The 13,710-nt window shown below is 44.6% G+C and overlaps 2 protein-coding genes across 3 annotated transcripts in view; one reads left to right on the top strand and one right to left on the bottom strand.

The window, feature by feature from the left end:
- PHTF2 (putative homeodomain transcription factor 2) overlaps window positions 1-7,147 on the bottom strand; it is a 62,827-nt gene extending 55,680 nt beyond the window's left edge. Inside the window, exon 1 of the mRNA XM_030960048.1 lies at window positions 7,090-7,147. The gene's annotated coding sequence lies outside the window, so the exon portion shown is untranslated. The remainder of the gene's footprint in view (window positions 1-7,089) is intronic.
- Window positions 7,148-7,637: 490 nt separating this feature from the next.
- On the top strand, window positions 7,638-12,115 carry TMEM60 (transmembrane protein 60). Of its 2 annotated transcripts, XM_030960203.1 has the most exons (3): window positions 7,645-7,740; window positions 8,121-8,170; window positions 10,962-12,115. In XM_030960203.1, the coding sequence occupies exon 3, from the start codon at window positions 11,004-11,006 to the stop codon at window positions 11,406-11,408; it is 405 nt and encodes a 134-aa protein (XP_030816063.1). In that variant the 5' UTR covers window positions 7,645-7,740; window positions 8,121-8,170; window positions 10,962-11,003; the 3' UTR covers window positions 11,409-12,115. The 2 variants fall into 2 exon arrangements, with proteins under 2 accessions (XP_030816062.1, XP_030816063.1); XM_030960202.1 differs by lacking the exon at window positions 8,121-8,170 and having other exon boundaries at window positions 7,638-7,740; window positions 10,962-12,114.
- The last annotated feature ends 1,595 nt before the right edge of the window (window positions 12,116-13,710 follow it).

Genomic DNA, 13,710 nt, shown 5'->3' with positions numbered 1-13,710 from the left:
TGCTTCTTATCTACTATGAGGTTTCAGTTTCAAAATTCTCACCAAATACAGTAATTGCTGTCAGCACACTGGATCTACAAGCCATTTCTGAAAGTGCTGTATCTTTAAAAAAAAAACAAAAAAAACAGCACATGGTCGATCTGAAGTTCTTTCTATTCCTGTTTTTTGTACTGAATACTACACGCACACACATACATATCCCATTAAACATTTGCAACCTTATACTGAGGAAATCCCTGAAACATTGCATGTACACATCTGCTCTTACAACTGTAACAACTTTATTAAAGAACAGAATTTCTATAAACACCAAGTTTTTAATTTATATATATAGATAGATATAGCTACCCTAACAAATATTTGAAAAAAAGACCTCCAAACAAACAAATACAGTCACCACCTTGAAATAAAATGCCTTTCTTCTTTCTTGAGATTCCTAAGGCAATAATAAATCTTGCTCACTGGAAATACTGACGTGTGTTTAGGAAGACATGTTTGTCTGTCACCAGGCACTGCACAGCAGAGTTGTGGCTTCTTGATGACTACAGTCAGGAAGCTGAAAACCACTCCTAAATCACCAAGTCTGCATCATGTTCCACAAATAGTTATCCAGCAAGTTTTTGAAGCAGCTGAGGCATGAAGTGGCTGAGCTGTCGGAAAAAGCTGCTGCCTCTGGTAACAGCCACTGTTCTGTAGGAACAGAGTTGAAAATGCTGAGCATGAATTTTTAAATTCTTTAAAAAAAAACCAAAAAGGTCTCTGGAGTGATCCAAGCAAGGAATTGCAGAGTAACAAGCCTTACATGTGTATCTGGCAAGGTCCTCAAAACAATCATTAAAAATGGAACACCATTATACCCGAAAGTCTATCTGATAGGGTCTAATCAGCAGTTGCTACACAGGAAGATCATGTCTCAGTCTATCAGTATTTCTGGACATGTCAAACTAACTGATAGACAAGAGCAAGTGGTAGAACATACGTGGACTTTCAAAGAACCTTTGGAAAGATGTCAAAGACTTCCAAAGAGTGTATGAAAAGCAAACATTGTCACAGATTAAAACCAGCCAAAACACAGAAGAAAATATGGAATCAACATTCTTCACTGCAATCAGCTAATTGGATAATGCAGATTAACAGCAGCATCCAGTCTGCATAGAGCAGGCTATTGATCACCTATGGATACCAGTGCCCAGAATCTCCTTGGATCACAGATCACTGGCCTGCAGCTCTTCTGTTCAGCACCAGTCCAAGGCAAAGCGCACACAAATCCCCATTCTCCTTCACGCAGAACCACCCTAATCCTGAAACCAAACAGACTAAATTTTCCTTGTCTGGTGTGTCTATGTTCCACTAGCTTTCACATACCTCAGCACACAGCAGTGACAGAGGCAGACATTCAGCATCCAGTGTGCCTGGTGACTACCTTGTTCAAGAATGAGAGCATCCAGAAACAGCAAATTCCACGTAAATATTCCAACCATCAGACTTTTACTAGAGAGATGAACACAGACACCATGTCATTGCTTATCAGGCCCTTACAGATAAGGGTAGCTTACAAAGAGATGCCCCACATTCCTGCTGGCTCCCAGAGCTCCACAGAAGGAACTTCAAGCAGACACAATCTCTTCCTAAAGACACGTCCACATGACTGATGGCGAAGGTCAGGATGGCCCTGTAAGGCTCCACAAGGGTTTTAACCACTCTAAACCACAGGACACTGTCCTTAGTGACCAGCTGCCAGCCCCAGAGCCCACCACACAGGACACAGCTCCCAGGCTCTGGCTTCCCCTGCTGAGCACACGAGCAGCTCTCACAGGATTCACCTCTGCAAAGTGAATTTCCAGTACAAATGGCACCAACAGTGAGCACAAATGGCACCGAGGCAGCTCTGACCACAGCCAGCTTGAACACTCTGCATCTCTCCCCATAAGCCTCCTCAAGCACCATGAAAACAGTAATCTCGACTAATTAGGGCTATTTCCCCTCTCCTCCTCCTATCTGGACCAGTAGACTAGCATTTTTATGAAGTACTGCCTAAATTAAGTTCTGAAATAGAGTGAACTGAACCCTGTCCTATTATTCCAAATTTTAAGCTTCTGTTAAAAGGTTCAGCAGGGCTCACTATATTTATCTTTTCTACTGCAAAGAAAAAAAGAAAACCTGAAGCAGTAACATTTCTAGATGGCAATCTTAAACTAGCAAAGCTTAAGAATATGAACAAATTTTAACAATGAAAAGGCAAAATAAACGGAATTCAACATCAACCATGTCAATGTTATCTGTAAGGGAAGGCAGGGGGAGCAATCTATGAACACCACTAAAAGCCTTAAGAAATGATATCTCAAATCCAGAAAGGAACTTCAGCAGCTCAGGGACCTCTGCCATCCAATACAATACAGTCAGAAGAGCAGGGAGACCTGAATAAAAGGGGGATGACAAGGAAAACGACAGTACAGCTCTGTTCATCAGCTGTGCAATCTGATTTGAAATACACCTACTTTATTGGGAGAAGATTATTAAAGTATAAGGGGGAGGGGTTCTGAGAAGGGCTATGAATTAGCAACAACTTGAAAGACTCTCCTATTGAAACAGGCAACCATGAACAGAATAATAAGGCCTTAAAATAAATTAAATGAGACTTCAAGAGAAAAACAGAAAATAAAGTCAAGAAAACAACAGCTTCCTAGTAATACAGGCAACTTCATTTATTAACTAAGCTGAGAGGACAGCAAAGCCAAATTTTTAACAGGGAAATATTATATTACAACACATAAGTAGACTGTTAGACTCACTGCCACAGGAAGTCACTGAAGCCAAGATTTTACTCCTATTCGAAAACAAAGCAGCTATTTAAACACACAATAACAATAATAATAAGGGGAAAAAATAAACACAGAGCTGAGGGCATCTCAAGCTTCATAATGCAGGATGCAAGAAAACATCCAAAGAGATCACTGGGCTGTGCTGGGCCATCCAAACACTGCCCTGAACCCGACGGCAGGACGGGCAGAAGCCAACACCAAGGAGAGCATGAGCCACACACAGAACAAACTGTCCCTTGGACACATCAACACCAAGGGTGTTCAGTGCCAAGGCAGCATCTGCCAACCACCTAAACCCCAAAAGCATCTGGCGCTGGCCAACTTCCAAAATGCGAGGCTTGCACGATTTCATGTTTGATGGGATACTGCTCTCATTTCTTCTCCCACTCTGCAGTTGTACTTTATTTTTTAAGAACAGAACCACAAATTATTTGCAAATAGGAGTCCAATGCTTGGACTCATTCCAGAAAGCCATCTAGGCTCTTTGGAGAACATCTACCAAGATCACCTCAAATGAGCAAAGAATTAAATACTGAACATTACATGTATTCCCAGAGGAAACAAATTTGGAAAAAATCCCATTCACACGCATAAATTAAGAAATAAGAGAATAGTTCTAGGAACTCCCCGATATCCTACCCTTCAATTAAAAAAAAACCAAACAAAAAAGCCCACCACAAACACAAGCTGTATTTCTAAATTTCCTGACAACACAACGGCTATCTCTCTAGATGTACATGTGTTTGCTCTAACTTTGAAGCTGCTCTGAGATGGGGCTGGGCCAGACTGATGACCTCCAATGACCCTTTCCCAAATTATTCTATGATTACAAGTAGAGCATACCCAAACACTACACAGCAATACATTATCACTCTAATCAGTGTTAACCCTTTCTTCCACTGTGGCAATTTATTAAGTCCTTTGGGTTCTTCTTAAAAATTCTAACATAATTTCTTCAAAGAGTTAACCATTTCCTCCTCTGCACCCATCAAGAAGGACCTTTATAAATAACAGAACAGTAAATTCAAGGGAGAAAGCATGATATTAAAAGCTTTCAAAGTCTGTTACTTTTCACACCACCACATATCTTTTAATAGGTGGTGATCAACTGTCCTCAAACAGGAAGATGCAGCAGTACCTCTGACAGGTACCCCAAGAGTTTTGTTTTGTCTCCTTCATAAAACAAAAAAACTTCAGAGAAAAAACAGGCCTACCTTGCTCTGTGGGCAGAAGCAATTAAGTCTGCCTGCTCTTACCATTGTCCCCACCCAAAATATTTTTCCTGCCCCCCACCCATCATAACAACCATCCCAAGAGCTTGGCAGGGCCAGTCAAAGTAGGCTAGTGCTGATGGCTCAGAGCTTAGCACACACACTGCCCAACAATTGCTCACTTCTTGGAGAAGGGAGGGACTCAATTATGACTGCCTTTTTTGGGTAGGAATATTAATTTGGGACACTACCTATCAAAAGTTTTATAAAAATTTGTCACAGTGTAGGTAGCTAATGTCTTTCAGGTGCCATTAACTTTGGTTTCATCATCTGAGTAAGAAGTGACTCAAATGGGAGAAGAGAGACAAAGGAAGCACTTGTACAAGCTTTGTGCCCTTAATAAGTCTTGCTAAAAATCCACATAAACTGTCTGATGATGAATCCCTAAACAACACCGTTTATTATGAAAAGAACTTCCTCACAGACAAAGGAAAACCCAAAGCCCAATCTTTGACTGGTATCATTCTCATTCACGGGGGTCCTGAGAAAAGACAAAAAATTTCTTCAGCAGTATTTCTATTAGAAATAACTAAAGATAGATATATAGAAAAAGCCAAGGAAGACAGCATATGTAACTCTGGAGAATTAGGAAAGAAATAAAGTCCACTGCTTTCCAGTGACCCCTGCCAGCTGTGACAGGAACAGCATTGTTCAACTCCAGCAGCATTCCACCCCTCACCACCTGGTCAGCTGCCTCAAACCAGGCCGACTGGAATTCTTTAACACACCTCTGTCCCCCCTCTAAAACACACCAATACTGCTTCCCCTTTCAAAACCTACAGGACTTTGATTGCTCCCAGAATTCACACCAATGCCCAGCAGCTATGGATACAGCCGGGATCAACTTTTTGAGACCAGCTGAGCTAACTATGCTTTCGGATAAACCCAGAATACTTGAAATTCTCCATAGAGTTCCCAACAATTACTGACAACTTATTTGTATGTCACGTTCCACACAAGGCAAGGGGAAAAAATTATTGTGCAAACATTGAATTAAACCAACCAGGTTTCCGAATTCCTTTTCTGGTGACTCAGGCTCATGTTTTATCCTTGGTAATATTTATATCCAGAATAAAAACATACATTGGCAGTAAAACATAGCAACAGAATGTGTAACTGCACAAATATTCTACTTCAAACATGGATTGGGATGTTAAATACACAAATTCCAAGCACTACTCTCAACCTTTACCTTCAGAAATGAAAGTTGCTTGCAAATACTGTACAGCGGAGTCCATCAAGGTGATGCACATACACACATTCATAAACACCTTACTAGAACAGAAATAAGACTTCTGAGAAAAGGATTATCCTTTCCAGGGAGTCACAAGCAAAGAGGCAAACCAAAGAAGATCACCAAAACTTCAGAGCTACAAAAATAGCCAAATGCATACAGCTATTTATAACCCAGAGATTTACGCACAAAACACTTTTAGCCTCTTAACCTCAGGGAAACAAAGTCTGATGCCAAGTACTAATGTATGTAACAGAAAGACAGAAATACATCCTTCTGCTGCTTACTGACCACTCCAAGTGCAGCTGAAGATATTAGGATTCACTTACTAGGATTAACAGGTTATTTCAAATGATGCACTTCTCCCTGATAAAACAGATACCACCATCTGTTTAACATCATCAACAGGAAGATATAAGCAGACAAATTACTGATGACACACCATCCCTAGTCTCATTCCTATTAGAGAACTCGTGTCTCCAAACTGTAAGGCAAGCTGTATTTTCTGTAGGAACATTTCATCACAAAGAATTTCAGAACATTAATTAAAGTACTTTCAACAAGTCAGGTTTTCCAATTAATTACTTTTTCCATTTAATTATATGACAGATGGATAAAACACTGGCAAATTTGGAACAAAATGCAAGACTCGGCAGCATTGCTTTTCAAGTGACCAGTAACATGTAAAAGCAGTAAAAGGCAAAATACCAGGCACAGAGCTTAACACTATGGACTCAAAGTTTCACTGAATCTGATAGATCAGGGTAACACTCCCTCAGAGGCTAGGGTATGAGAAACATTAGTAAAAGTAACAAACACCTGCACAGTTCTACTACCGTGGGATACATTCTCCTCAGCTCCTTTGTTTCCCACAGAAAAGACAGTAAATAAATAAAACACCAAGAAAATGAATGTGACAGCATAAACTTTGAGTGATGAGAAGTTCCCTAATATTTTGATTCCCAAACGGAAAACCAAGGATAAGCTGTAGTCAGGTTGCCACTTTTTTAGGGTGGAAAAGATGGGGAAAAAAAGGTAAAGCAAAAGAAAACACAAACGTATGTAAAACACAAGAGACACGAGAGAGGTCAGAGACGAACATGAAGATGCTGAAATTCAGGAGCTCTGAAGGGAAGCAGAAAAGACGTTCTATCGTTCTACCACCAGACACAGGCGCTGAGGCAGCTCTCGGTACGCTCAGTGGAAGCAGGAGCCTCACAGCAGAGCCGGAGCGGGCAGCCAGAGCCCCGAGCACGGCAAGGGCCCCGGACCGTACCGGCACATCTCCGCCCGCACCGGAGGACACGGCGCCCGGACACCGAGGGCTCCGGGACGGCGCGGCCGCTGCCCGGCCGGACCCGATGCGGACCCCCGAGCCGCGCTCGGACCCCCGCCCCGGCGGCGCCGGCTCAGCCGGAGGGAACCGCGGCGCCGCGGAGGCCGCGGCCGCCCGCCCGTGCCCCGGCAGGGGCTGCCCCGGGGAGGTGGAGGGCGGCAGCCGCCCCGCTCCCGCCGCCCGGCCAGGGCAGCCACGGCAGCCCCGCCGGTGATGCCCGCCCCGCGCCTCCGCCGCGCTGTCCCCGAGCACAGAGAGGGCACCGCCGCCTCGCCCCGGCCGGCCCCCGCGCCCCGGTCGGCCCCTTCCCCAGCCGCGCGGGGAACTCGGCGCCCCGGTTCTCCCCTCCCGCTGCTGCCCCGGCGGGGCGGAGACGCCCCGGGTGCCGGAGCCCCCCGAGTGCCGGACCCCCCACCGCCATCTCACCGTTCGCCGGTGCCGCGGGGCAGCGCGCGCCGCACGCAACGGCGGCGGGAGCGCGAGGCGGCGGCGGGAAGGCGCGCGCGAGGCAACAGCTGGCGGGGGAAGCGCGAGGGGGGGAGCGGCGCGCGCGTCCAGGCGCCAGCGGCGGCAGCAACAGCGCGCCACCCGCGCGCGCCGCCGGGCCGAGGGCGGGGCCAGCGCGGGCCGGCGGCCAACGGCGGCCCCTCCGCCTCCGGGGGCGGGGCCGAGGTGTGACTGGCGGCCGCGCAGCCCAATGAGAGCTCGAGGAAGGCGGGGCTGCGCTTGACGGACAGGCGGTAGGGCGGAGGCGGGGCCTCTGTGACAGACAGCCCGATGCACCAATCGGCGGCGGAGGCGGGGCTCCAGGCTGACCCGCCGCCGGCCGGGATGGGTGGTCCGGGCTCCAGGGGCGTCACAGACGACCGGGATAGGAAGGCGGGATTAACTTGAGCGACGTCTCCGTGGCCCAATGAGAATGGAGGGTGGCAAGACGCGCGCCCCCGCTGGCCAATAGCAGGCGCGGGGCGGGTGAGGGAGGCGGGAGGTTCCCTGAGGCGGAGCGGGCGGGGAGGGCCCCGCGCCCCCTCAGCTGAGCGCGGGCCCCGCGGACCGGGGGATGCGCCGGGATCTGCGGTAGGTGACGGGCAGCGAGGGGGGCTCCCGCCTCCGGGACCGCCGGCACGGCCGGGGAAGCGGGGCCTGATGGGATAAGGCCGTGAGGCCGAGGGAGGGGCCGAGTTTGTGAATGCAAAGCGGTGTTTAATTGGGGTTTTAAGCCGGGCCTACCGCAGTATTTCTTTCGAAGTGTTAAATTACCCCTACGATCGGAATAGGCTCTAAAGTGGTATTTAATCGAATTAGGGTTCTGTTTAGTATGGTTTCACCATAATACGAATTTCAGGACTTTTTTAGGCGATGCTCAAGGTTTAAATCTAAATGTGTAGGTTCATGTTATTACTACTGAGCTGAGTGTCATGTGTAACTTGCCCTCTTTATTTTTTTCTCCTAAACAGGACAGTATTAGCTATCATAATATCCTCGTTATGCAGATCATCCCACCAAGGTCAGTGATGCTCCTTGGATAGTTTCTGCTCACTGAAAATATTCACTGTCTAATTATGTCGGTCCTTTAATAGGAGCCAGGAGCTTTTTTATTTTCACTCTCTCACATCCCATCAGTGTTCTCACTGAAGAGCCAGTCCAGGCCTGTGGCACAGCTGCATCCTTTTCCCAGTGTCACCCAGCTTGCTGGGATAGCTGGGCTCTAGCAAAGAATCTGCCCATCATCTTTGTTTCAGCATGAGATCATCAAATGCTCCATGCAATCAAATCCTTCCTTGTTATGTCAGCTCTATATCCAGCTCTCAAATCTCTCTTCAAAATCTGGTAGGTTTCTTTACTTAGACTCTTAAGATCTCAAAAGTGCACTTGGATTTTCTTGAGTTTTCATCTCAAAATGCCTCTAAAACTGACTGGAGCCCTGCAGTCCTGCCCAATCTGGCAGGATTCTCTGTTAGGTCAGAGAAAGGCAGTGTAACTTCTTCCCATGCTGAATTTTCTGCCTGTTTTTTCCAGTGGTTCTTAGCAAACTGAAAGTATTTTCAAGTGAACAACCTTCAAATTGAGTAGCCCCATGTAATACATCTTCAGTAGCTTTGTGTTTCCTCCAGAGACAGGTGATAGCACCTTCTTTGAGTATCTGATAACCTGATACTTCTAAGAGTGTTGAGTTTCTTTTTTCCTTTCAGACCCAAGTTTCCAGTCTGTTTCTGTTTGGTTTCTGCTTTCTCCAGTTTGCTAATAAGAGAGTTGTCCTTCTTGTAGTGTTTGTAGCATTGATTTCCAGAACTGGTTTTGAAAAACATTCTCATGAAAAGGATGTTGAAACTTCATTTCAGACCATGACTCCTCACTTTAGCCGCAGACTTGCACTTGAGAGTATTGGAAGTGTTTTCAAAATACTGTAAATGCTTCAGGCCAGACATAGCAATTGTTCTGCAATCCCCTGCCAGCTGGTTTAGGTTTGTTTCTGTAACAAGAGCAAAACAATGCTATCTAAACCTCCTCCAATTTTTTTGTCCCCTTAACTCTCGAGTGCTGCTTCTGAGTTTCCCCTCTTCCCCAACACAGAGAAGGCTGGGGGAGTTGGTTCCACCCTGTCAGGAACTGCCTTTGACCAGACCCTTTGGTGATCTGGGCAGAATTGAGACTGTGAAAAGCAAAACTACAAAATCCTACCTTAAACTTTCTCTTTTTTTTCTAGTTCAGCTCAGGGAACTGGCCTGATTTGGACACAAGTGTCAGCCCCAAAACAAAAAGGGGATGCACTGACTGCAACTCCAATTTAGATTATTTTAGGCAAAACTGGATCTTCTTACAAGAAATCTTACTAAATCAAATCCACTAAATCAAATCCATTCAAACTTCAAACCCAGAGTGAACAAAATAGTACATCTGTTTGTTGAACAGTGTATCAGAAGATGCAGATTTAAACTGTAGGATGATTTTAATGATGTACAGAATTGTTATCCCCTCACTGTAAAATAGGTCATCTCATAACCAGTTGAGACAGCAACTTTTATTTCCCTCCTTCCAGCAGCAAATCTTATCTGAGCACAGAATTTGTTCAACTTCCTAATCTGGCAAAAAAACTATTCCAGTAAAAAAAAAAAGGGTGGCAGTAGATTTGTAGATTTCTGCTTGCTGGGTGAGTTCAGCAGCCACAGTCAGGTGATGCTGTGTGCCTTGGAAATAACTCACAGGAAGCAGCAGCAGCTCCTGGGCACAGAGGGAAGCAGCTCTTGTCCTTCCCTCAGCATCTGGTGCTCAGCATTCAGTGCTTCAGAACACAACATCACACTTCCAGTAATTCAAATATTTGTCTAGTCTGGAACAAATCAAAGCTCACTTTCTTATTTCAGGTGAAAGGCAATTTGTGTTCTAAAGGGAATTAGTAAAAATTTTAACTCAAAGTTTTGAAATAATTAAAATACATATTTCAGCACCATTTCACTGGTAAAAGTTATTCATTTTTGTAGCGTGAAATCTAGAGGAAGATCACAGTCCTTCACACTTCTGCTTTTTACACCTGTAGTGAAAGGCTTTTGGCAGATGCAGTGGTAAAAACTATCCCGTTAGGAAGATAAAAACTTCACTTTCATGACTGCAGCAGCAGATGCATTTATCTTACTTTTCTTTTGTCATGACTACAGAGAAATTTAAATATCCTACCCAGCCAATAAACCTGTCAGCCAGTGTCTGAAATACTTGAGATACCTGCCAAGAAGCAAACCTTATCTGTAGCTTTTAGTCATTTCAAGATTGCTGGCTGACAGAAAGCTGGGCAGTGCTCAGTGGCTCAGTCTGAGGCCAGATGAGTTCAGCTGCAGCTGTGCACACTGCAGGATCCCTCTGAGGGTTTTTGAGCTCTTTGTGCTGGTTCAGGTTTTACTGTGGTTATTTTGTTACAGAGACAGAACTGTTATGTTTTGTTGTCAAGTGCTGGCTCTGAGTGCCTCAGTACTGATGAAAAATGGATCTAAACATATTCTTAACATTCAGAAATCCCTAAATGAGTCTGACAGCTTGTTTAGGATTAAAGTACAGTTTGTTTCATAGAACAAATTTAGATGAAGGCACTTACACAGCTGACTTAAGGCACTCCAAGGGAATGGTGGACTGGAACAAACACTGCTCAGCTGAGCATGCTAATTATGAAAGTGCTGGGAAGCAGTATGTGGGTGAGGCTAGGAGTGGGAAAGCAAGAGCAAGGAATTGGTCTCCTTTATGGAATATGCCTCATGGTGGTGTAGAGCCATCTTTTGATGCCTGCCCTCCCCTTTTTGTTTTGTTAGCTTGTTGCTGACAGCAAAGGCCTTCCTCTCAAAGCTGTTTAAATGAGAATGTCCCTGGCTCAAAGAGTGCTGCTGACATGGCTTTTTACCTTACTCTTCCTGATCATGCTGGTGCTGAAGTTGGATGAGAAAGCACCGTGGAACTGGTTCCTCATTTTTATTCCAGTGTGGATATTTGACACAATTCTTCTCGTCATGTTAATTGTAAAAATGGCTGGACGCTGCAAGTCTGGCTTTGACCCCCGCAACGGCTCCCAGAACATGAAGAAGAAAGTCTGGTACCTCGTTGCCATGCTGCTGAAATTGGCCTTCTGCCTGGCCCTGTGTGCCAAGCTGCAGCGCTTCACCACCATGAAACTGGCCTATGTGTTCATCCCCCTCTGGGCCCTGCTGCTCGGGGCCATGGTGGAACTGGGATACAATATCTTCTATGTACGGAGAGACTAGGCTAGGCCAGGTGCTTTCCAGGACCAAGACTGGCACCAAACTACTAGATTATTACCATTTTGCCACAAATTTGATCTTCAAACTAGAAAGCCAAATGAGTCAAGCTGGAGACTTAAGCTAAAGCAGACTGAAGACTGAAAGTAGACATGTTTCATTTTTTTATTTTAAAATTCACATATGCTCTTGTAAATAAAAGTATTTGTTCAACATAAGCTGTTCTAATATGATTGCTGATACTTGTTTCATGGAATAAGATATGGGTTCTTCACATGCAGGTAGAAGACCTTGTCAAAGAAACCACAAATGGTCTACCCAGAGTATTCAGCACATTGAGTAATCCTGGAGTAACATTTTCTGCTACTTATGCTGTAAGCCAAGAAATAACCAGTTAACAGTAATTTCCACAAGGAGCTACATTTGCTTTAAAAATCAGTAACAATTGACGGCAGGCAAATAAGAGCAAGAAAAGGAACACTTGCTGGTTTTGATTTTTTTTTTGGACAGTGGGATTCCATTACCAGTGTAAAAATAAGCAGTTTTGTAAGCTGCTGAAACAGCCCATAACGAGTATGTTAACCTTAGGGAACACAGTTGGTAGCTGAGCTGTGCCAGCAGTCCTGAGATCCAGAGAAGAGGGAGACAGTGGTGATTCTTTTCCAAGTGAGAGATCACCAATGCTGCAAGAGACTGAAAATACAGGGTGAGTATACAATACTGCATTTGTACCTGCCTCAAAGTGTTACTTGAACAAGACAGTCTTTAATAGCTGAGAATATGAAATTTTTGGGGGTGAAACCTTGGTTTCATGGAGCCAAGGTTTCACCCCCAAAAATTCAAACTCAGATGTGAGGAAATGACCTTTTCCAGGTAACAAGTGAATAGGACTTGAGGGTTTGTGGCCTAAAGTGCTCTTCCAGGAGATACAGTAACACCAAATTCAAATGTAGCAGTTATCTGGGACATTATTAACATGCATACTGAAAGTACTGATCCATTCCTAGAGACAAAAAAATGTCAAGTGAATGAAAAACAGTCTAGGGAAACCGGACATACCTAGACAAATGTCTCACTAATAAAATTTTAAGTATGTACATTCAGCTGTACTTGTCTGTGGAAAAAAGTCTTCCTGAAGTGTTTGGATTTACTCTTGCTGTTTCATCACGCAGATGTGGGTAAAAACACAGAGGAACCATATTGTGGGAGACTGCTGAAAGAGCTTTATCTAAAAAAACATGTTCCATTCTAAGGCAATGAATCCCAATTCAGAACATCAGATAAAAATTGATCTATAAAATTAATTTAAGTCATAATTATTTCAGAATGATTGACTGTCCTACCTTGCTAATGGAGAAGCCAGGAAAAGACAGAGACAAAATAACTCTAAACAGTAGCTGTTGTTAAAAAAATGTAAAATATTCATAAACTCTTTATTTTTGTAATAAATCATGGGTGTGCTTAGCAAAAGCCAATGTACCCAGCCCCAATATATGCACATCAGGTCATTTATGGGGAGTGCCTGCCAGGAGCAGTTGTTTGGAGGAGGTGTAGCTATGCATTGTGTAGTTCTGAAAAATACTTAATCTTGCTCTGTGTTTGAGACTTCTTGTCCATTCATGTGAGGTTCCCATGGAGAACTGACTTCCTTCAGTCTTGAGTGATTTTTCAAGTAAAATTGGCACTTTTGATTAGGATGAGCTGTGGAGAGGGGTACATTAATGTCAGAACATGCTCTGAGACCTGCTGGGAGCTGTGAGAGAGAGCACACAACTGTGGGTGCCACAGGTGTGTGGGGTGGGGAGAACAGGTGCTATGTGTGGGGTGCAGGCTTCAGCTGCATGTCCCACTGGTTCTGTTCTGTAAATGGGAACCCAAACCATAGAGCCCCCGCCTGGAATGGAATGCCACTCCATGGCAGGCAGCCTAGACCTTGTGCATTTGTTATGGCTGCTTTCAAAATTTATGAAGAGTATCTAAAGGCCTACCTCCAATTCAGGTATAAACTTTGAGGACCCACTTAACAAGCAGTGATACAAGTGTGTAACAAGCTTTCAAGCACCTCAGACAAGATGATTTTATCTGCACACACACACACACACACACACACACACACTTACCTGGGGTAGGTATGGGACCAAGCATAAAATAACACCCATAGTCCTTTCCCATCTGATGATTCTGGAAGAATAGAATTCCAAACCCCCTTGTTCAGAGGATGCCAGGACAGCCCTGTGCTGCTCAGGAGAGCAGAGCAGGTTTCCTCAGCCAAGCTGACAATAGTAATTGATTGTTATGACATAAAACA

This window comes from Camarhynchus parvulus, chromosome 1A (genome assembly GCF_901933205.1).
Source record: "Camarhynchus parvulus chromosome 1A, STF_HiC, whole genome shotgun sequence".
In the NCBI taxonomy this organism is placed as follows: domain Eukaryota; kingdom Metazoa; phylum Chordata; class Aves; order Passeriformes; family Thraupidae; genus Camarhynchus; species Camarhynchus parvulus.
This window is presented reverse-complemented; position numbering and strand designations above follow the sequence as displayed.

What these genes read in the sequence shown, in the direction of transcription:
- TMEM60 (XM_030960203.1), top strand. Translation starts at nt 11,004, where the DNA reads ATGAGAATGTCCCTGGCTCAAAGAGTGCTGCTGACATGGCTTTTTACC.